The 23,271-nt window shown below is 47.1% G+C and overlaps 1 protein-coding gene across 1 annotated transcript; it reads right to left on the bottom strand.

Annotated features, from left to right (window-relative positions):
* Positions 1–338: 338 nt before the first annotated feature.
* LOC138810784 (vacuolar protein sorting-associated protein 11 homolog) lies at positions 339–18,086 on the bottom strand. The gene is made up of 16 exons (XM_069998048.1): positions 17,884–18,086; positions 12,758–12,906; positions 12,533–12,668; positions 11,627–11,790; positions 10,496–10,743; positions 8,843–9,044; positions 8,336–8,487; positions 6,907–7,093; positions 6,344–6,490; positions 5,531–5,719; positions 5,269–5,430; positions 4,371–4,510; positions 4,081–4,283; positions 3,809–3,980; positions 963–1,185; positions 339–822 (listed from the first exon to the last, which is right to left on the bottom strand). The coding sequence occupies exons 1-16, from the start codon at positions 18,068–18,070 to the stop codon at positions 658–660; spliced, it is 2,826 nt and encodes a 941-aa protein (XP_069854149.1). The 5' UTR covers positions 18,071–18,086; the 3' UTR covers positions 339–657.
* Positions 18,087–23,271: the final 5,185 nt, after the last annotated feature.

Raw genomic sequence — 23,271 nt, 5'->3', positions numbered from 1 at the left:
TACCACTTGAGCCACAGCTCTACTTCCTTTTTTCTGGTAGTTAATTGGAAATAAGTATCAAAGACTTCTATCGGGGCTGGCTTTGAACACCAATCCTCAGATCTCAGCCTTTCTGAGTAGCCAGGATTACAGGTGTGAGCCACTGGAACCCAGTTCAGTAGACCTTTTGTAGAGGTTTTTTAACAAGCTGAAACTTCTTAGCTGTTAGAGGGCTACTCATTACTGAGATGACCTCCAAGAAGTCCATGGGAAGGAGACTGGGGGCCTAGTACAGAGCTATAATACAGTTAAGACTCATCAGAAAGTCCTCAGAAAAAAATTCTTCCAGGCTCCCATCATTATATTCTTTTATTTATACATTCTGAGAATAAGGACCCAAGCACAGCCTGGTACCCTTGAATACAGAATAAAGCAGCTATTGTCCACACAGAGGTTATCGAGGTACCCTCCCCCACTGGTCTGTCATAATCTATACTGCTAGTCAACAGGAAGAACAGCAGGCTGGAAAAATAAAGGGGCAAGAAAAGCAAGTCCCCTTGAGTTGTGAGGGCAATGGCATCCTGGAGCCGTGAACACATCTGCTATGTGTGCAGTATCAGCTAGTCTCAGTACCTGTGTCCAGCTGAGCCTCCAGGTCACACACTATGCCAGAGCTACCTAAGTGCCCCTCCTGGAGTGCATGAGCAGGTCCCGCTGCAGCCCAGCCTCCAGGTTGGGAGTCAGCCTGGCTGTGGGAGGGTCAGTCAGCAGAGTCAACTTGTTGAATACCCCTCGGCCAAAGTAGTCAGCAATCACAGAGAAGCTGTCATTGGAGCACTTCAGCTGCAGAGGAAAAGAGAGAAGAATCACAACTAGAGAAGCTCATTTCCTAAGAAGGGGAGCAAAGGAAACAAGCCCTCCAGTGCTCGGTGAACTGTGATGCTGGGGGCGACCCCTATCCCATGGAGCCCACTCATCCCCACCTGATGCTGGAACTGGTCATGGAGGTCTCGTTTTTGTTCCTGGGCCCGGATCATATCCATGACCTTCCGATTTTCGGGGAGGCAGGTGGGACAGTCAGCATCACTTTCTGAGTAACTCTCAAAGCAATGCTGGTGGAAGGAGTGGCCACACAGGAAATGCACGGAGGGCAACTCCAAGGCACTGTTACAGATGCTGCACTTGGTCTTCTGGAAAATCTTCGGACTATAGGCAAGGGACATGGAAAGTGAGCGGCAAGGACTGAGGCAGGACCAAGAGTGGAAAGAGCAGCTGGACACACCTATAATCCGAGCTCAGGAGGCTGAGATCTGAGGACTGAGGTTTAAAGTCAGCCTGGGCAGGAAAGTCCTTGAGACTTTTATCTCCAATTAATCACAGAAAAAGCCAGAAGTGGCTCTGTGTCTCAAGTGACAGAGCTCTGCCAGCCTTGAGCAAAAAGGAGCACAGGGAGTATGAACCCTAGGACCAGCAAAAAAAGAAAGAAAACCAGATGTGGCACTGTGGCTCAAAATGTTAGAACGCTAGCCTTGAGCAAAAGAGCTCAGGGACAGCACCCAGGTCCTAAGTTCAAGCCCCACCATTGACAAAAATTTAAAAAGAGTAGAGAGAGAGTAGCTGGGGTGGACAAGGAAGGGTCTCTGGGAGGGGACCAGCAGCTCTGCCTGCATTTCTGATTACATAAAGGAAAGCAAATAAGGACCACAGCTCTGGATAGAGTCTTAACAAGTACAAGGAACCACAGGGCTGTTTTCCCCTTCCATAATTGTCCCCAAAGCCTCTTCAGGTAGGTATTCAGATGTGATGCTTTCAGTGGGGCCTTTCCTTTGTATGTTATCTAAAATTTTAATATATATTTGCAAAAAAGATAAAGACAGACTGGGGGTATAGCTCAGTGACACAGTAATTGCCTACCATGCTCAAAGCCCTGGGTTCCATTCTTAGCTAACAAAAACTAACAAAACTAACAAAAAACAAACACCTTCCCCTTCTCCCTTTCTCCACTTTTTTTTTTTTTTGCCAGTCTTGGGGCTTCAACTGAGGACCTTGGCACTGTCCCTGAGCTGCTTTTGCTCAAGGCTAGCACTCTACCACTTGAGCCACACTGCCAATTCCAGCCTTTTCTGTTTATATGGTACTAAGGAATGGAACCCAGGGCTTCATGCATGCTAGGCAAACACTATACCACTAAGCCACATTCCAAGCCCTACCTTATTTTCTCAAGTCCATACTCTGCTACTTGAGCCACACCACCACTTCTGGCTTTTACTTCCTTGTCAGTCGTGGGGCTTGAACTCAGGACCTGGGCGCTATCCCTAAGCTCTTTTGCTCAAAGCTACCACTCTACTGTTTGAGTCAGAGCACCACTTCCAGTTTTCTGGTGGCTAATTTGGAGATGAGTCTCATGGACTTTCTTGCCTAGGCTGGCTTTGCAGGTGCACAGCTTTTTTGCTGGTAAACTGGAGATAAGAGTCTCTTGGGGGCTGGGAAGTTGGCTCAGTGGTAGAGCGCTTGCCTTGCATGCATGAGGCCCTGGGTTCGATTCCTCAGCACCACATAAGCAAAAAGAAAAAAGCCGGAAGTGGCGCTGTGGCTCAAGTGGTAGAGCGCTAGCCTTGAGCTGAAGAGCTGAGGGACAGCGCTCAGGCCCAGAGTTCAGGCCCCACGACCGGACCCAAAAAAAAAAAAAAAAGTCTCTTGGATCTTGATTGCTTTGTGTCAAATAATGATAAAAACACATAGAACTACAACAAAAGAGTCTCTTGGATTTATCTGCCTGGGCTGACTGAACTGCAATTCTCAGCTCTCAGCCTCCTGAGTAGCTAGGATTGTAGGCATGAGCCTGTTTTATTTTGTTTGTTTGTTTTGTTTTGTTTTATACTGGCACCAGGGGTCTGAACTCAAGTGTCCAACTGGCACTCTTATCACTTGAACCATGTATCTAGTCTGGCTTTATTTGGTTAATTAGGGATACAGTATCTCAGTGACTTTCCCTGACTGGGCTGGCTTTGAACTTTGATCCTCAGATTTCAGCCTTTTGAGTAGTACAATTACAGGTTTGAGCTGATGATTCCTGGTTACTTTCTGTATTTTCTAAAACCAAGGTTTTACTTCAGAATGGCTTTAAACAGTAACTTAGAAGTCTGCTTAGAAAAAGTAACTGCTGGGGGCTGGGAAGGTGGCTCAGTGGTAGAGCGCTTGCCTTGCATGCATGAGGCCCTGAGTTCGATTCCTCAGCACCACATTAGCAAAAAGAAAAAAGCCGGAAGTGGTGCTGTGGCTCAAGTGGTAGAGCGCTAGCCTTGAGCTGAAGAGCTGAGGGACAGTGCCCAGGCCCAGAGTTCAGGCCCCATGACCGGACCCCCCCAAAAAAAAAAGAAGAAAAAGAAAAAGTAACTGCTGGAGCTGGGAAGGTGGCTCAGTAGTAGAGTGCTCACCTTGCATGCATGAGGCCCTGGGTTCGATTCCTCAGCACCACATAAGCAGGAAAAAAAAAAAAAAGCTGGAAGTGGCGCTGTGGCTCAAGTGGAAGAGCTCACCCTGATCTGAAGAGCTGAGGGAAAGCGACCAGGCCCAGAGTTCAAGCCCCACAGCAGTAAAAAAAAAAAAAAAAAAAAAGTAAATGCTTTGCCTCTAAAGACCAATAAATGATGCTTTATGTAATCACCATTCTTCAGAAGGGCTGAGCCTGGGAAATGTGTAACCCAGCTGGGTTCAATCCCAGCACAGGGGGGAAGAAAATGTTCGCACTCTGAGAAAAGTATGCAATAACACTCTGTGAAAACCGAAGCCAGCCCTGCTCCTTTCCCCATATCCAGGTGACAACTACCTCGCTTTGAGCTCTTGGATCTCCTGGCGGATGCGGGAGGTCTCCTCTCGGTACCGCCGTACCCGCAGCTCATCCTGTGCAATCTGCTGACTCTGTTTCTGCAGTTTTTGGACAAGGTAGTCTCTGATTACGGACAAGGTGGCTGTAGAGTTGTGAGCCAGAGTCTGCACCACTAAGATTGGGGTCCAAGAGGAAACAAGACGGTAAGCCCAGCAGCTCTTGCCATGGTCCCTGACTACCACCTGGTCACCACCCATCCATCTCCCTAGTACCTAGAAGGGGTGGCATAAGGTTCTTGTTTTCGATGTGCTTGAGTACAGCTGCCACGTACTCCTTGCAGTCCTCCTCCTTGCGGGCAAAGTAGCTGAGGGCCTGTTCCCACAAGGAGGGGTCCTGCTCCCCATGGCGCTCACAGACAGTGATCACCTGCCGGTACTGCTCGTGCTGCATGTGGTAGTGCATAATCTGCTGGAACCTGAGCCAGGGCAGAGGGACACCTCAGTGATGTTCCTGGAAAATCCCCTGGGTCTTCCCTTGGCCCTGGAAGTACCCCTACTCTTACAGCTTTCCCTGTTCATAGAGGTAAAGGACCCCATCCTGGAAGTCATGCATCTGACACAGCACCAGCGCCTTGTCAAAGACATCACAGAAGCGGCCGCTCTTCAGTAGGGAGATGGCCTCTGCATGAAGCTTCTCTTTGGCCTGGGGAGGAAAGAGGGTTGGGCTGGTAGACATAAGGTGGAAACCACAAGGTCCTTTGGGACAAGACTGTTCCTTTCAGTGCAGTGTCCCCTTCAGTGATGAACACTGACACCAGTGAAGTGTCACTGCCTAAGGAAAGCAGCAAAAGACTGCCTCAAAGCTCGGAGAGGAATGGGGATAGAGAAAACTGTCCTTTCTCTTCCTTTTCAGTGGTGCTGGGGTTTGAGCTTAGCTTGCTAGGGAAGCATTCTACCACTTGATTCACGTTTTGCTTTAGTGATTTTTGAATAGGATCTCACTTTTTGCCCAGACTGGCTGGGACCACAATTCTCTACATTTCCTGCATAGTTGGGTAACAGGTGTGTACCACCAAACCCAACTTTTTATTGGTTGAGATGGGGTCTTGTGATCTTTTTGACCTGGCTGCCTTGGAACCTCTCAATCTCTATCTCTTTTTTTTTGGGTCCGGTTGTGGGGCCTGAACTCTGGGCCTGGGCGCTGTCCCTAAGCTCTTCAGCTCAAGGCTAGCACTCTACCACTTGAGCCACAGCACCACTTCAGGCTTTCAATCTCTATCTCTTGAGTGGCTAGGATTACAAGTGTAAGCCACTGAACCCAGCTTCTTTTCACTTTTGCAATGCCAGAAACAGACTCTGGGGCTCCACACAGGCTAGACAAGTATTCTACTACTGAGCAACATTCCCAGCCCAAGAGCTGTATTCTCTCCAGCACCTCCCATCAGTCTGGCCAGACCTCACCTGCGGTTCCTTCTCATGGGCCCAGTTCTGCAGCCGCAGCTCAAGAAGTGTGTCGTAGATACCCTGGGGTGAGTCTGGCTGCACTTCACTCATGTGCTCCAGGAAGGCTTTCAGCTCTCGGGGGTTGTTTGCAAAGATGGGGATGAACTCCTCAGAGTTGGCCTAGTATGAAGGAGGAGAAGGGAGGCTAGTGAGTGCATTTGGTACCCAGAGGCCCCGAAGGTAATCCTTGCTACCCAAAGTGATTCTCCCGAGGCCTCACTTGGCAGCTTGGAGCCTCTCTATCGCCTCGACCTTCCAGACTGGGCCGATAGTCAGTACAAAGTCCCTTTAGCAGCTGTGTTGTCTGCTCTGGTATGTGGTGCATGAGGGTCTTCCCATAACGCTTCATGTTGCTCTCTGCCTGCTCGAAAGGCAGCTTGCCGATGTACCGAAGGGCTTCCTGGTAATTCTGTGGGGAGAGGTAAAGGGCAGACTAGCACCCACTCCTGAAAGCACTTCCAGCACTGTGGAAACATCCTCAAAAAGCACAGGGCACTGTCCCATGTAAGAATCTCACCCAAAGCCGGGCGCTGGTGGCTCACGCCTGTAATCCTAGCTACTCAGGAGGCTGAGATCTGAGGATCGCGGTTCAAAGCCAACCCGGGCAGGAAAGACCGCGAGACTCCTATCTCCAATAAACCACCAGAAAACCGGAAGTGGCGCTGTAGTTCAAGTGGTAGAGCGCTCGCCTTGAGCTGAAGAGCTCAGGGACAGCGCCCAGGCCCAGAGTTCAAGCCCCACCACCGACCAAAAAAAAAAAAAAAAAAAAAAAGAATCTCACCCAAGCTGGGTGCTGGTGGCTCCCACCTGTAATCCTAGCTACTCAGGAGGCTAAGATCTGAGGATCACAGTTTAAAGCCAACCCAGGCAGAAAAGTCCATGAAACTCTTACCAATAAACCAGCAGAAAACTGGAAGTGGCACTGTGGCTCAAGTAGTAGAGCGCTAGCCTTGAGCTGAAGAGCTGAGGGACAGCGCCCAGGCCCAGAATTCAAGCCCCCGAACCGACCAAAATGCAAAAGAATTTCACCCACCTTGATATCCTCCAGCTGGATCTTCAGGTACCACTCATGGTGTGCGTGATTCTCAGCCAGGTAGAGGGCGTGGGAGTAGTAGCCAGCTTGCCGGAGGACCTTGATGGCTGTCTCTACATCAAAATGCACTTCACTCTCGCTCTTTGTCTGCCAGAGGAACATGGTACACAATCATTTGCACAAAGGTGGCTGGAGAAGGGAAACAGGCAACTAATGGTAAGACACATTCCTAAAGCAACAGTAATGTCCATGCTTTGAAAACAACCTAACCTGCCTCTCAAGAGTTGCTTATGAAAGACATAAGCCCTTCTCTGCCTATACCATTACAGGGGCATTTCTGGAAACTCTATTGCCACTTTCCTGGGCTTACAATGTTTTGTCATAAAACGAGACAACATCAGAGTGAACTGGCATAAATAGCAACTTATCTTCCCCAGAGGGAAGCTAGTTCCCAAATACAATCAGCTCTTTCCTTGTGCCCCGATGAAGGATCAGCTCTGGTGCTGCCACTTTGTGCTCCATGGGGCCCTCTAGGAATTGTCTCTGGTAACCACACCCTGCACCTTGATGAATTCTTCCAACTTGGAGCTGTCCTTGAGTTTGGTGTAGCAGTTCAGGAGCAGGGTGGTATGGTCAGCATTGGCCAGGGATTGTCGGTGCAGGGTCTGTAGGTAGGCAGTCAGGTTGTGGATGCGCTGGGCATCCAGAAACTTGCGGATCACATAGGATGGCTCCAACTTCCCAATGGTTCTAGGGAGATGTACAATATCATCTGGATCAGTGTACTTCTCAAACTCATCTGCATACAATTACTTATTGATTTTTGTTAAAAGGCAAAGTTTAGCCGGGCGCTGGTGGCTCACGCCTGTAATCCTAGCTACTCAGGAGGCTGAGATCTGAGGATCTCGGTTCAAAGCCAGCCTGGGCAGGAGAGACCGTGAGACTCCTATCTCCAATAAACCACCAGAAAACCGGAAGTGGCGCTGTAGCTCAAGTGGTAGAGCGCTCGCCTTGAGCTGAAGAGCTGAGGGACAGCGCCCAGGCTCAGAGTTCAAGCCCCATGACCGACAAAAAAAAAAAAAAAAGGCAAAGTTTGCTTCAGTTCATCACATGTGAGTCCTTCAACTGCATTTGCACCAAGTCCTGGGTTACATCAGTACTACCAGTCTATAGACCATGCTTTGCGCCAGGCTCCAAAACACCAGTCTTTCAACTAGGCTGACAAATTAGTACCAAGGAAAGCAAAAGATAAACATTTTTTTCCTTTTTCTTTTGTCATTCATGGGGCTTGAACTCTGGACCTGGGCGCTGTCCCTGAGCTCTTCAGCTCAAGGCAAGTACTCTACCACAGCTCCACTTCCAGTGGTTACTTGGAGATTAGAGTCTCACTGACTTTTCTGCCTGGGCTGGCTTTGAACCACGATCCTCAGATCTCAGCCTTCTGAGTAGCTAGGATTACAGGTGTGAGTGACCAGGGCTCAGCACATTTTTATTTCTTTAGCTAGGTCAAGCCAGGCATGGTTACTCAAACATGCTCAGGAGGAAGAAGTCAGGAGGCTCACAGTTGGAGGCTAACACCCAAAGCAAAACATTCAAACTCCATTTCAACCAATAAAACACAAGACCCTGTTGGAAAAATAACTAAAACAAAAAAGGCTATGACTGTGGCTCCTGTGGACTCAGGTGCAAGGCCCTGAGTTCAAACTCCAGTAATGTCAAAAAGAGAAAGGACTAGATCACAAGAATGTTAACAAAATGCAAACTAGAGTTTAAAAGGAGAAGCATCATCAGCTCAGTTTTATACTGGTCATGTAAATTTCACTCTAAACGTTCCCTTTGCAAGAAGTCCTGTTTCCTCATTTGAGGCATCAACTTTCTGTAGGAAAGCCAGCAGTTCCTTGTGTCTTTCAAGCCCCGCCCCCAGCATGGGTTTCAGTTCTCTGGCTGAGCATCTTTGTTCACAGCTATATATCATAGTTCCTTCAGACTGACCGAATATACTGCTGGACAGCTCCATCGTGGTTGCCTTTGCTATAGAGATGGTCTCCATACTGCATGAAGATTTGGGCCAATCCATCGCTATCCAGATGTTGGCTCTTGGCCAGGTTAATTGCCATCTCAAATAGGTTCTTCTTGAACAACATCTGGAAGGTGAAAGGGATTATGATTGGTAGAATCAGTCCTGAAAAGATACCTTCCCAGAGTGTTCCCTTGAGACAAGCATTCCAACTTGCCTAGATCCTGGACAAAGAGCTTCAGATAACCCCAAAACGAATCTTACCAACCTCATAAGGGTCTCTGCAGCCCAAGTGAACCCTGAGGCTGGGCTCTGGCTCCCAGCCATTTGTTCCCACCAAAGCTGCATCTTTAGCCATTTACTTAACGAAACTATTTACCCAAAGGAAATAAAATCCCAGGGCCCAGGTGAGTGGGAAATCTATTCCTGCTGTTAGCTACTTCTAGGAGCCAGTGTCAGCTCTGGGGACCTGGTAGCCTTGCCTCCAGCTTGGTCTGTGTGTCCTTCTCCTGCAGTGCGTGGACCCGCCCATCCCGCGTCAGCACGTACAAGGAGCCCCACTCAGCAAGCACATCCACTACATCCTCAAAGACAGCGCTGTAGGCTATGAACTTGTTGCACAGATCATAGATGTTGAGAATCTGCTTGTCAGAACTCTGTGAGTCCCTGCTGGTAAAGTCTGATCTGAAAGAAAGAGCAACAGGTATTTGCACCATCTCAGTCTCAGCTCTATAACCAATCCACCTATAACAAATTACCTCCTCAGTCCCTCTAGTAACTCATTAGTCCCTAATGTAGCATTTACTGATGGCTCAAGAAAGAGGCCATGTAATCCTGATCCTACCATTAGTTCAGGCCAAGAGTAAGAAATGAAGTATATTCAGACCCTCACTTGTTTACTAAAAAACTAGCTGGGGCCAGGTGCCAGTGGCTCACGCCTGTTATCCTAACCACTCAAGAGGCTGAGATCTGAGGATCGTGGTGCAAAGCCAGCCCAGGCAGGAAAATCTGTGAGACTCTTATCTCCAAATAATCACCAGAAAACCAGAAGTGGCCCTGTGGCTTAAGTGGTAGAGCACTAAACTTAAGCTGAAGAGTACAGGGACAACGCCCAAGCCCAGAGTTCAAGCCCCACCACTGACAAAACAAACAAACAAAAAAACTAGCTAGACGCTGGTGATTCACACCTGAAATCCTACTCAGGAGGCTGAGATCCGAGGACTGTGGTTCGAAGCCAACCTGGGCAGTAAAGTCTGTGAGACTCTTATCTCCAATAAACTACCCAGGAAAACCCAAAAGTGGTTCTGTGGCTCAAGTGGTAGAGCCTAGCCTTGAGCACTAAAAGGCTTAGGGACAACTCCTAGGCTGAGTTCAAGCCCCAGGATTGGAAAAAAAAAAAAAATCACTTAAGGTGTGATTTATGTTAGACTTTGTGCTTGGCACTAAATGACAACAAATCCCATCTGCACAGAAGATCTGCCTCCCCCTTTCAGTGGCTCTGGAACAACAGGACTGTGCCTGGAGTCCTGACTTCTCTACAGTTGCCAATTTCACTACCTTCTAACCCTTGTTCTTCTTCCCAACTTATTTTGACCAAAAGGAAAAACAACGAAAAACAGTTATCAGCCGGGCGCTGGTGGCTCACGCCTGTAATCCTAGCTACTCAGGAGGCTGAGATCTGAGGATCGCGGTTCAAAGCCAGCCCGGGCAGGAGAGACCGTGAGACTCCTATCTCCAATAAACCACCAGAAAACCGGAAGTGGTGCTGTAGCTCAAGTGGTAGAGCGCTCGCCTTGAGCTGAAGAGCTGAGGGACAGTGCCCAGGCCCAGAGTTCAAGCCCCACGACCGACAAAAAAAAAAAAAAAAAAAAAAAAAAGAAAAAAAAGAAAAACAGTTATCAGGTCAGGTCCAACTCAATCTATGAAGCATTCTAGTATACAAGGGCTATGCAGCAAGTGTATACAGCAAAAACACATTTTCCAGTAAAAACACCTAACAGAGTCTGGGTAGAACTGCAATCTACCTAAAATTCAAGTGGGAAAATTGGCAGGCTCCAGACATAGGTTTTAAAATGAGGTGAATGCTAGGGAACAAGTCTAGCCTTCTCCCTTTTCTTTTTCCCTGGAGTCCTTACTTGGGAGAAACCTTCCGGTCACGGGAGACAATGACAAGGTATCCTCTAAACCAGTGGGCAATGAGCTTATGGCCCTCAAAGGCGAAGCAGGGCCCTCGTTCATCAGGTTGGTATAGGTAGACACACTCGTCCCCGGCCACAATGAACTGCAGGTCCTGAGAAGGGTCACTCAGGGCTGAGCACCGTAGCCCACAACCGTGGGTATCCAACTCCACTCGCGGGTACTCCTTTCCAGAAACTATATAGGACTGCCAAAGTAAGAAAAGGTTAGCAGGCTTCCTTTGAAGAGGCAGCACCTAAGCCGCCACAGACACATTCCCATTTCCACAAGGAACGCTCCTTTTATCCTTGCTTGGCATTTTAAGACCTTTCCCTTGGCTGCTTGCTTTCTCCACTCACTACCATCCATCTACCAAATAGGGGCCATATTTTTTCTCTTTATGTTACCTCTACCTAGTTCAAGAATTCTACAAGTAAGAGAAATCCAGTCATCTTTTATAATTTTATCAAAGCGATTCCTCAGCTAGAGATATACTTTAGCAGTACAGGGCATGCATGTCATGTGTGAAGCCCGAGGTCTAAACCCCAGCATTCCTGAGAGACTGGGCTGTTATAAGTTAGGAGCACTAAGATTAAAGAGGTAAAGCAAGGGGCTGGGAAGGTGGCTCAGTGGTAGAGTTCTTGCCTTGCATGCCTGAGGCCCTGGGTTCAATTCCTCAGCACCACATAAGCAAAAAGAAAAAAAACTGGAAGTGGCGCTGTGGCTCAAGTGGTAGAGTGCTAGACTTGAGCTGAAGAGTTGAGGGACAGCGCCCAGGCCCAGAGTTCATGCCCCACGACCGGACCCCAAAAAAAAAAAAAAAAAAAAAAAAAGAGGTAAAGCAATTTTCTAATGTCACTTAGTAGGTTAGGCAAAAAAGCCTGTTTTTCACTATCTCAGAGTATCTTCCTGAAGTCTAGCTCCTCTTAGTCAGCTAAGTGAAGATATAAAATATAAAGCTGGATAAATAATTCAAGGTTATCTGGTAAAATTTTTAGGATTTCCATCTTTCCTAACAGGTCCTTACTCTAGCCCCCTAAGCCAAGGATAAGCCCTTTGGGCCTGCTCCAAGAGCAGTGGCTCAGTCCCACCTGGACATTCTCAGTTGTCACAACAAACAAGTGAGTGGTCTTTCCTGCTTGACGGAAGGCCAGTCCCGTAACAGGATAGTTGCCTTTGTGCAAAATCTGGCTCTTACTATGCCGATCCCGGGTGATGTCTCCTTTGTTCAATGTAACACTGCCATCTGTGAAACCTGTAGGAAAGCAGGAAACAGCATCCCAGTGAGGCTGAAAAGACTGGGATGTAGAGAAAGGAAAAAGATCATTCATTAGATCAAAAGATCATTCATTCATCAGAAATAAGCTTTGCCAGGCGCCGATGGCTCACTCCTGTAATCCTAGCTACTCAGGAGGCTGAGATCTGAGGATCTCAGTTCAAAGCCAGCCAGCACAGGAAAATCCATGAGACTTATGTCCAATGAGCCACCAGAAAACTGGAAATGGTGCTGTGGCTCAAAGGGGTAAAGCACTAGCCTTGATTTGAAGAACTCAGGGACAGCACCCAGGCCTGAGATCAAACCCCAGAACTGACAAAAAAGAAAAAAAGAAAGAAAAAGAAATGATAAGCTTTCTCCTCACATCCAACTTTTTTTTTTTTTTTGGAGGGGGGGTCCAGTTGCTCCACAGTGCCACTTCCAGCTTTTTTTCTTTTTGCTTATGTGGTGCTGGGGAATCAAACCCAGGGCCTCATGCATGCAAGGCAAGCGTTCTACCACTGAGCCACCTTCCCAGCCCCCACATCTAACTTTTTTAGTAGCAAAGCTGACCATTGGTACTTACTGACTCATTTTCAAAGAACAAAATTTAATGCTTTCCCATGCCAAACTTTAATATCTCAAAGACCTCTGTTTAGAATAAAGTGGTCTCAATTAGAATAGAGATGAGCTGCAGAAGCAAAGAAAATCTGTGAGTTCGTTTTGCCTTCCTTCTCCTTACCAATGGCCATAAAGTTGAGATTTTCATGGACAGTCAAACAAGACACAACAGTTGGTTCTGTTCCTGGGATGGCAGAGAAGATTCGAGTACAGAGTGGGTTGCCGCCATCTCTCTTCTCCAAGTTCCAGATCTTTACCTGTGGACAAAACTCAAATGCCTAAATGCTGATCTTCTCCAACAGGAAAACATTGCCAGGCTTCTGAATCTTTCCTTGCTGGAACTCACCAGGGGGTTAATACCCTCTTCATCCTCACCAACAGATGCTAGAATATTGTGCTGCTTCAGTTGATATAGGTGTGTCACTCGTAGTTTGTAGGCCTGGAAGCCTGTAAGCTGTAGGGAACGCAGCAAGAACCAGATCTGGCCTTCCATATGTGCAAGGTAGTTAAGGAACCTCCTTTTCAAGGAGAGATATGGTAGTGCCCCCAACCCCATCTGTAGCTTCACTTTCCATACTCTTTTTCAGTTATCTTTGGTTAAGTTATATTAATATCTATAGCACAGGAATTAAGATATTTGGAGAGGGGCTGGGAAGGTGGCTCAGTGGTAGAGTGCTTGCCTTGCATGCATGAGGCCCTGGGTTCAATTCCTCAGCACTGCATAAGCAGAAAAGGCTGGAAGTGGTGCTGTGGCTCAAGTGGTAGAGCACTAGCCTTGTGCTGAAGAGCTCAGGGACACAGTCCAGGCCCAGAGTTCAGGCCCCATGACTGACAAAAATAAATAAATAAAAATTAAAAAAATATATATTTGGAGAGTAATAGACCACATTCGCTTAACTTTAATTACTGTATGTTTTTAAAATTGTTATGTTTTATTATTGCTGCTAATCTTACAACAAAAGAATAATAATCCGTCTACAGATTGTGCATATGCGCTGGTCCTGGGGCTTGAATTCAGGGTCTGGGCACTGTCCCTGAGCTTTTTTGCTCAAGGTTAGTGGTCTAACACTTGAGCCCCAGCTCCACTTCTGGCTTTTTGGTGGTTCATTGGAGGCAAGTGTCTCATAGACTTTCCTGCCTTAGCTGGCTTCAAACCTGATCCTCAGATTTCAGCTAAAATTACAGGTGTGAGCCACCAGCACCCATAACCATCTTAATCTTGCGCACACACGTGCGTGCGTGCGTGTGTGTGTGTGTGTGTGTGTGTGTGTGTGTGTGTGTGTGTGTGTGTGTGTGTGTGTGTGTGTGTGTGTGCATGTGTGCTAGTACTGGAGCTTGATTGAACTTGGGGCCCAGGCACTGTCCCTTAGCTTTTTCTTTCAAGACTAGCATTCTACCACTTGAGTCACAGCTCCACTGCTAGCATTTTGGTGGTTAACTGGAGATAAGAATCTCATGGGGGTGGGGGGAAGATAGGAAGGGATAGGAATGGGAAACAAAGGAGGAGGCAACAATGCTTGATAAGAAATGTACTCATTATCTTGCTCATGTAATTTTTTTATGATCATATAAAATGATGTTTATTGAAATGAACTCCAAGAAATGGAAGCAAGAAGATTTTTATTGTACCCTCTAGAATTTTGAGGAGTTTTTTGTAATGTAGTAACTTGAGAGGACACATCATAAATAAAGGTGGTAATAAGCCGGGCGCTGGTGGCTCACGCCTGTAATCCTAGCTACTCAGGAGGCTGAGATCTGAGGATCGCGGTTCAAAGCCAGCCCGGGCAGGAGAGACCATGAGACTCCTATCTCCAATAAACCACCAGAAAACCGGAAGTGGCGCTGTAGCTCAAGTGGTAGAGCGCTCGCCTTGAGCTGAAGAGCTGAGGGACAGAGCCCAGGCCTGGAGTTCAAGCCCCATGACCGACAAAAAAAAAAAAAAAAACAAAAAAAAAATAAAGGTGGTAATAGTGGGGGGGGGGGGGGGGAAGGACAGAACAGACTATCTACAGAGTAACAAAGTTGGGCTAGACATTGATTTTTCTGCAACAGAAACTATCAGCAGATAAAGGAATTTTGTAGAATTTCAAAGAAAAAGCATTCTGAAACAAGTATGTTTCCTCAGTTCATTTTTCATAGGTCTGAGGCAACAGAGAGACATTCTAAGATAAGTGTCCAGAAAAATATAAATCTTACCTCCCTTCTTAAACTTGCCTGGGTAAGGTGGTATGGCCACTTTAGAAACCATGGTTTGGCAGTTTCATATAAACTCAAACATATAATTGCCAGATAACACAGCAATTACAGTCGGGATTTATCCTGGAGAAATCAATTTTTTCTATTCACAATGAACCCTCCTACGAGTGCTCATAGTAGGGCAATTAGTTAAGAGCCCACACTGGAGACAACCGGATGACTCTCCAAAGGTGCATGCTTTAACTGTGGAATATCTATACCATGGAGTACTACTCAGCTCTGAAAAGGGAGCAAACTGAGGCTGGAGGTTTATCTTGGTGATAGAGCATATACTTAGCATGCTGGTTTGATCCCTTGCACCAAAAAAAGAACTATAAACTATTGATGCATAGGTTTTCAATGAATCTCCAGAGTTGATAAATGACAAATGTGGTATGCATAGTATTTAGCCGTGAAGAAGAATGAAATTGTATCATCTGTAGGAAAAAATAGTTAGAACTGGAGATCATCATGTTGAATGAGATAAGGCAAGCTTGAAATACACATATAGTGCATATTACCTCTCATACGTGGATCTAAACCTAAGTGGTTTAAACAAGGACTGTGGGGGGGGGAGGGGGAGAGGGGAAAGGGAAAGGAAAGAGTACAGGAGGGAGGGTGAAAAGGATCAAAGTAAATGAGTTGTTTTTTTTTTTTTTTTTTTTTTTTTTTTTTTTTGTCGGTCGTGGGGCTTGAACTCTGGGCCTGGGCGCCGTCCCTCAGCTCTTCAGCTCAAGGCGAGCGCTCTACCACTTGAGCTACAGCGCCACTTCCGGTTTTCTGGTGGTTTTATTGGAGATAGGAGTCTCACTGTCTTTCCTGCCCGAGCTGGCTTTGAACCACGATCCTCAGATCTCAGCCTCCTGAGTAGCTAGGATTACAGGCGTGAGCCACCAGCGCCCGGCCAAAGTAAATGAGTTTTATGTATCAAGACAGGATGGTGAGGGGGAAGATTAAAGGGCCAGAATAGAGGTGTTAACTTGTCCAAAGTGTGTTTTACACATCTGTGCAATTATCCCAATGGAGCCCCCTAAACTGTACATGGATGTCGAATTAAAGACTTCGTTTTCTTTAATACACTGTTGCTCATGTAATTTAACCCCTCCGTAAGGTATTTTCACAATAAAAAAAAAAAAAAAATCTCCTGGCCTGGGGGCTGGGAAAGTGGTTCAGTGGTAGAGTGCTTGCCTCATATGCATGAGGCCCTGGGTTCGATTCCTCAGCATCACATAAACAGAAAAAGCTATAAGTGACGCTGTGGTTCAAGTGGTAGAGCGCTAGCCTTGACCTGAAGAGCTCAGGGACAGCGCCCAGGCCCAGAGTTCAGGCCCCATGACTGACAAAAAAAAAAAAAAAAAATCTCATGGCCTGGACTGGCTTCAAACCAGTCTCTTGAGTAGGATTACAGGCATGAGCCACTGGCACTCAGCTTTTAATTTTGCTCAATTTTTTTTTTACAAGTTAAATCTTACCATCAGTATACATGTACAGTATGATTTTTCATTTAAATGACTCAAAATTGGTATGAATTTAGTAGGAATTATAATTTAAACCTTACGCCTTTCCTGGGCTAGTGCTATGGGTAAGATGACACTTTTTTTTTTTTTTTTTTTTTGCCAGTTGTGGGGAACTCTGGGCCTGGGCACTGTCCCTCAGCTTTTCAGCTCCAGGCTAGCACTCTACCACTTGAGCCACACTGCCACTTCTGGCTTTTTTCTTTTTGCTTATGTGGTGCTGAGGAATTGAACCCAGGGCCTCATGCATGCAAGGCAAGCACTGTACCACTGAGCCACCTTCCCAGCCCCTAGGTGATACTTTCTTGTGTTGCTAAGCAGCTGCAGAAAGGTGTATCCCCCAGCTAGCAATGGAATCACAAGAACACACTAATTAATATACTTCAATGCATTGTGTTCCTAAGCCATGAGCCACGAGAACACCTAGGCTTGATATGTTAAATGCATTTTCAATTTAGAATAATGTCCATAAAATTCCTGTATTTTATCTGGGCATCACTCACACCTGTAATCCTAGCTATTTAGGAAGCTGAGATCTGAGGATCGTGGTTCAAAGTTAGCCCAGACAGGAAAGGCTGTGAGACTGTTATCTCTAATTAATTATAGGGGAAAAAAAAGCCAGAAATGGTGCTATCCTTGAGCAAAAGAAGTTTAGGGGCAGTTCCCAGGCCCAGAGTTCAAGGTCCAAGACTGGCAATAAACAAAACAAAACAAAAAAAACCCCCACAAACCTGTATTTTTAATTAGCATATCTTTGTTTTTTTTTTTTTTTTTAGTTTTGGGTCTGGTCGTGGGGCCTGAACTCTGGGCCTGGGCGCTGTCCCTCAGCTCTTCAGCTCAAGGTTAGTACTCTACCACTGGAGCCACAGCGCCACTTCCGGCTTTTTTCTTTTTGCTTATGTGGTGCTTAGGAATCAAACCCAGGGCCTCATGCATGCAAGGCAAGCACTCTACCACTGAGCCACCTTCCCAGCCCAGCACATCTTTGTAATGGAATAGTTTCATTGTCATAATACATTTGTAACAGTGTATTTTGCTTGTGGCTGGCACTCTACCACTTGAGCCATGCCTCCAGTCCCTACAGTATGCTTGGAACAACTACTTCACCCCTCTCCATTATATTCATGCTCCTTCCCTTTCCTTTCTAGAGTCTTGGATGGATTTCATTATGCTGTCTTCATATTAGAGTATTTTGAACTTACGATGCGTTTCTCGTAAAGTGACTAACATCTCTATATGAAAAACAACCAGCGTGCAAGGGGTTCCGTTCTAGCCACACTTCAGACATTCCCTGGGGAGGCTCCGTAATACCTATATTTAGACCAAACTCCAGATAATAATCATGTATATGTATACAGCTCTTCAAACTTCCAGAGCTTTCCCAGGTACGAGAACAGAGCAACAAACTCCTGTGCGTCTTCTACTTCCTCACCCACCACCTCAGGCAGCGAAGGTGACACCTTCCACCTTCCACCTTGACGGGAAACGAGCGTTCAGTGGGGGACTGACCTGAAATAACCTTGTCAAGTTGGCCTTCCCACCCCTTTCACAGAAAAGGCGACGGAGCCCGGGGAGGCTCAGTGGCTGGACTTCTGTTCCTGCTCGGGCCACGTCTAACGCAGAGTGGCGCGAAGCCCGAACCACGCTGACTGGCCGACTCCTTCCCCCCTGGCGGGCTCTCTTCGGGGATCCGGGGAAGGGGGAGAGAGATCCAGAAGGATATCGCCAAAGACCAGGCTCCCCCGCCCCGAGTCGCAGACAGTGATGCCCGGAGGGAGGCAAAGGAGCTTGGAGGCGGGCAGTCCGGGGGCAGGCGCGGCGCCGGGAGCAGCCCCATCGTTACCCAGCGGCTCCTTCACCAGCTCCTTGTCGAAGAAGACGAAGCGCCGCCACTGCAGGTAGGCCGCCATCTTGGCCAAGGCCACCGCCTCCGGAAGAGACGTCACGTGAGCGGAGCCCGCTGGTCATGTGACCCCGCGACTTCCGGGAACTGGCGCTCTCGGGTCGGGGCGGAGGCCTGGGCGGGGCCTGTCGGCTGGGGCCTGGTCGTCGGTCTTGCTCGGGACGGGCCCGAGCGCTGGGCCCTCGCCCTGAGCGTCAGCTTCCTCTGTAATGCCAGGCGCAGCCGGGCGCGAGGCCGTCCCGCCCTCGGGAGCCCAGGCCGGCCTGCGCCACCCAGACGGGGCGCCGCTGCCTACACCTGCAATCCTAGCTACTCTGGAAGCCCAGACCTGGACGATCGTGGTCCGAAGCTACCCCTGGGAGGAAATGGTGCCAAACTTCATCCCCAAAATAATCAGCAAAGTGCTGGGCTGGAACCGAGGCTCCAGTGGTCAAGCCAGGAGCCAGAAAGCCTACTAACTAGCCGGTTGTCTGTTCCAGAGGTTGAGATGTGAGAGCCGAGGTTCAAAGCCAGCCTGGGCAGTGAAGTCCGTGAGACTTCCACCTCCAAAACCAGCGAAGAGCCAGAAGTGGAGCTGCGGCCGGCACATACACAGCCTACTGAGAATGAGGCCTCAAATTCAAACCCTGGTACAGCAAACAAAAGTGAAAAAGGGGCTGGGAAGGTGGCTCAGTGGTAGAATGTTTGACTTGCTTGCTTGAGGCCCCGGATTCGATTCCTCAGCACCACATAAGCAGAAAAAACAGAAATGGTGCTGAGGCTCAAGTGGTAGAGCACTAGCCTTGAGCTGAAGAGCTGAGGGACAGCGCCCGGGCCCTGAGTTCAGGCCCTATGACTGCCAAAAAATAAAAAGAAGAAAACATCTTCCCACACACTGAGGGCTCAAGAGAAGTGATGCTGGGAGTTTTGTGACTTGTAACCTGTGTTTAAATGAATTATGTTTTGCTCTCAGAGGATTACTTTAGTGTACAACTGAAGCCATGTATGTGAAACTGGATTTTCAAATACTGAAAAGGAAAAACAGAAATCTGTACTTCCAGATACATTCAGTCTAATTAATATGCAAATGTGTGTGTGTGTTTTCCCCAATACTGGGATTTGAACTCAGGGCCTGTTGGAACTCCAACTAACTAGCAAAAATGCCAGACTGGAGCTGTGGCTCAAGTGGTAGCTATAAACAAGCAGGCCAGTTGATAGGCTGAGGCCTAAAGTTCAAGCCCCTTAACAGGCAGAAAAAAAAAAAGGAAGAGATATGAATAGCGTGTGGGGGGAGGGTAGGAGGGTGGCATCTTTATTGTTGACCTTAGTGCTCCCCCTGCTGTCCCGTGGCTGAAGACTTCCTCTGAAATCTGAGTCTGGCTCCACCTGTGCCTACTGGGTCTTATTGATGAGCAATAGCAAGGAGGTTATTCCTGCAGAGTAATTTTCAGTGCCTTTTTGGACCTTACAACCCTTATAATCTTTGTGTGTGTGTGTGTGTGTGTGTGCGTGTGTGCGCGTGTGTGCGTGCCCCCGCGCGCGTGCGTGTGTACACACACTGGGACTTAAACTCAGGGCCTGGACACTGTCCTTTAGCTTTTTCACTCAAAACTCTACCACTTAGTCACAGTGCTTCTGGTTTTCTGATGGTTAATTGGAGATGAGTCTCACAGACTTTCTTGCCCCAGTTGGCTTTGAACTGTGATCCTCAGATCTCAGCCTCCTGAGTAGCTAGGATTACAGACGTGAGCCACCAGTGCCTGGCCTTTTCTTTTTTTCTTTCTTTCTTTTTTGTTTTTTGTTGGTCGTGGGGCTTGAACTCTAGGCCTGGGTGCTCAGCTTGTCAGCTCAAGACAAGTGCTCTACCACTTGAACCACAGTGCCACTTCGTTTTCTGAGTGGTTTATTGGAGATAAGAGTCTCTCAGACTTTTCCTGCCCAGGCTGGCTTTGAACCATGATCCTCAGATCTCAGCCTCCTGAGTCACCAGCACCCAGCCTTTTCCTTCGTTTGGTAGATTTTAAGCACTCCCTATTTCTTTTTTTTTTTTTTTTTTTTTTTGTCGGTCGTGGGGCTTGAACTCTGGGCCTGGGCGCTGTCCCTCAGCTCTTCAGCTCAAGGCGAGCGCTCTACCACTTGAGCTACAGCACCACTTCCGGTTTTCTGGTGGTTTATTGGAGATAGGAGTCTCATGGTCTTTCTTGCCCGGGCTGGCTTTGAACCGCGATCCTCAGATCTCAGCCTCCTGAGTAGCTAGGATTACAGGCGTGAGCCACCAGCGCCCAGCTAGCACTCCCTATTTCTGCAGTTGCACTAAACACCCCCTTTCGGGTCCGAGGAAAAGTTAAGTGCACTGCACTGCAGTGGGGGAGACAGTCAAGCAGGAACTCCTTTATTACCATACAGTAAGCACTTTTTAAAGCAAAAGACCGTGTGGGAAGGGAGGAAAAGGAACCAACCAATCACTGTAAAGGTCACACCCTATCTTGCACCTAAGCTTCCAGAAGCTGTTTACACACTGAACATAAACAAATCCAGCTCTGCCCACTCAACTTCCTCAACACCATCCTGGCTGCCTGTTTGCCCTACAACACCCCCCCCCCCCAAAAAAAAAAGAACAACATGAGAGGCATAACAAACACATGGTCCTTGACCACTCCCCTTAGGAACAGACATACAAAGAACTGACAGTCAGCAGCCCGATTTCATGCAGCAAATTATAACTCACAAAGGGCGTTTGCTTTTCACGGAATATCCTTCTAAGGAAGTTGTATCATTATCCCTGATGACAAATAGTTTCAAGGAGGTTAAAGTGTTATATGGAAACTGGATCAGGAGATACAGAGAAGCTACAATTTGAGAGGTCCAATCAGGAGTCTTTATTAGGAGGCTGGTGACCTGCAGATGGACTAGCATTCCAAATAACCTGTAGCCCCGAATGCAGTTATTACAAAGGCACAGAACACATCAAGGCAGATGTCACACAGTATGGGGACTAGCAAAGCTTGTTCTACCAGAGCAAGCTTTCTAGGGGGAGCAATCAAGGACAGCTAAGGGCAAGTATTCTCTGTAGCAAAACTTTGCTGGAGCTAAGCAACTGATGACACGCCTGCAATTCAAAGAATATCACCTCTGTATTGCTTGACAACCCACAACACAGCTGCAGATCAAAGAAAGTCCTCTAACACCTCTAGAGTTCTTGGAACTGGGTGGAAATTCCCCATCATCTATTAAGAAGCCAAAATGGCGATGAGGACAAGATGGCGTTACTTAGCTCCAGTATCCGTATTTCAAAAGTGGCTCTTTCTGGGGAAAAAACATAAAAGTTCTCTGGAAGTTACATGAGCTCTTCACTCCCTCAACCTCTAATTAGACATTTTTCTGGGATGTGAAGTTATGTTACACTTGTCAAAACATACCCTAGAGTCTGTCTTCTTGGTTATACTTGTTTCTATCTAGGAACTTCAGTATAGTGAAGAAGTTAAACAGAAAATGAGGACTGGGGGGCTGAGAAAGTGGCTCAGTGGTAGAGCGCTTGCCTTGCATGCCTGAGGCCCTGGGTTCAATTCCTCAGCACCACATAAGCAGAAAAAAAAAAGCTGGAAGTGGCATTGTGGCTCAAATGGTGGAGCACTAGCCTTGAGCTGAAAAGCTGAGGGACAGCGCCCAGGCCCAGAGTTCAGGCCCCACAACCAGACCCCCCCCCCAAAAAAAAAAAGAAAGAAAGAAAGAAAATGAGGGCTGGGAAGATGGCTCAGTGGTAGAGCACTTGCCTTGCATGCCTGAGGCCCTGGGTTCGATTCCTCAGCACCACATAAGCAAAAAGAAAAAAGCCGGAAGTTGCGCTGTGGCTCACGTGGTAGAGCCTTGAGCTGAAGAGTTGAGGGACAGTGCCCAAGCCCAGAGTTCAAGCCCCACGAATGGACCCCCCCCCAAAAAAAAAAAAAGTAAACAGAAAATGACTAAGTAAGCCAGGTGTAGGTGGTTCATGCCTGTAATCTTAGCTACTCAGGAAGCTGAGCTCTGAGGATCACGGTTCAAAGCCAGTCCAGACAGGAAAGTCCATGACATTCTTATCTCCAATTAACCACCAGAAAAGTGGAGGTGGCCACTGTGGTTCAAATGGTAGAGCTCTTGCCTTGTGCTGTAGAGCTGAGGAACAGCACCCAGGCCCAGAGTTCAAGGCCCACAACTGACCAAAAAACCCCCAAATGCCTAAAAATATACTTTTAAGCTAGCATTTCCATTGTAACTTTGGTAATACTTTTCTAGGCATTCTATAAATGTAGGTGCTGAAAGTTTCACAAGAGAAAAAATATTAATATGACATAGCAAAATATTAACAAAATGATCACAAAAATCTTATCTACATGAAAGTTTAGTGTGTATTAATTAAATATAATAGTAAAGGTGATTTAATCTAGTAACGGAATTGTGGACAATTTCCTTTCTTATTTTTGTCAGTCATGGGGCTTGAACTCTGGGCCTAGGTGCTGTCCCTCAGTTCTTCAGCTCAAGGCTAGTGCTCTACCACTAGAGCCACAGCACCACTTCTGGGTTTCTGAGTGGTTTATTGGATATTAAGAGTCTTATGGTCTTTCCTGCAGGACTGACTTTGAACTGAGATCCTCTGATCTCAGACTTCTGAGTAACTAGGATTACAGGCATGAGCCACCAGTGCCTGGCATGGACAGTGTCTTATCTTCCACTTTAATAAATTTATAATCCTAAAAATATTATGGAAACAAAAAAATGTGAATCATCTGTTTTCTCCCTACATAAAGTTACAACAAAAACCTTCCAAGTCTTCCATGTGACTCAGGCACCATATATATATATAGTATACATAAAATATATATAATATATATTATATTATATTATATATATATATCTGTGTGTGTATATATTTTTGTTTGTTTTTGGTTGTGGGGCTTGAACTCTGTGCCTGGATGCTGTCCCTCAGCTCTTCAGCTCAAGGTGAGCACTCTACCTTTTTTTTTTTTTTTGGTCCAGTCGTGGGGCCTGAACTCTGGGCCTGGGCACTGTCCCTCAGCTCTTCAGCTCAAGGCTAGCGCTCTACCACTTGAGCCACAGCGCCACTTCCAGCTTTTTTCTTATGTGGTGCTGAGGAATTGAGCCCAGGGCCTCAGGCATGCAAGGCAAGCGCTCTACCACTGAGCCACCTTCCCAGCCCAGCACTCTACCACTTTGAGCCACAGCACCATTTCC

The sequence above is a fragment of the Dipodomys merriami genome, unplaced genomic scaffold (assembly GCF_024711535.1).
Source record: "Dipodomys merriami isolate MVZ:Mamm:240054 unplaced genomic scaffold, mDipMer1.0.p SCAF_509, whole genome shotgun sequence".
In the NCBI taxonomy this organism is placed as follows: domain Eukaryota; kingdom Metazoa; phylum Chordata; class Mammalia; order Rodentia; family Heteromyidae; genus Dipodomys; species Dipodomys merriami.
This window is presented reverse-complemented; position numbering and strand designations above follow the sequence as displayed.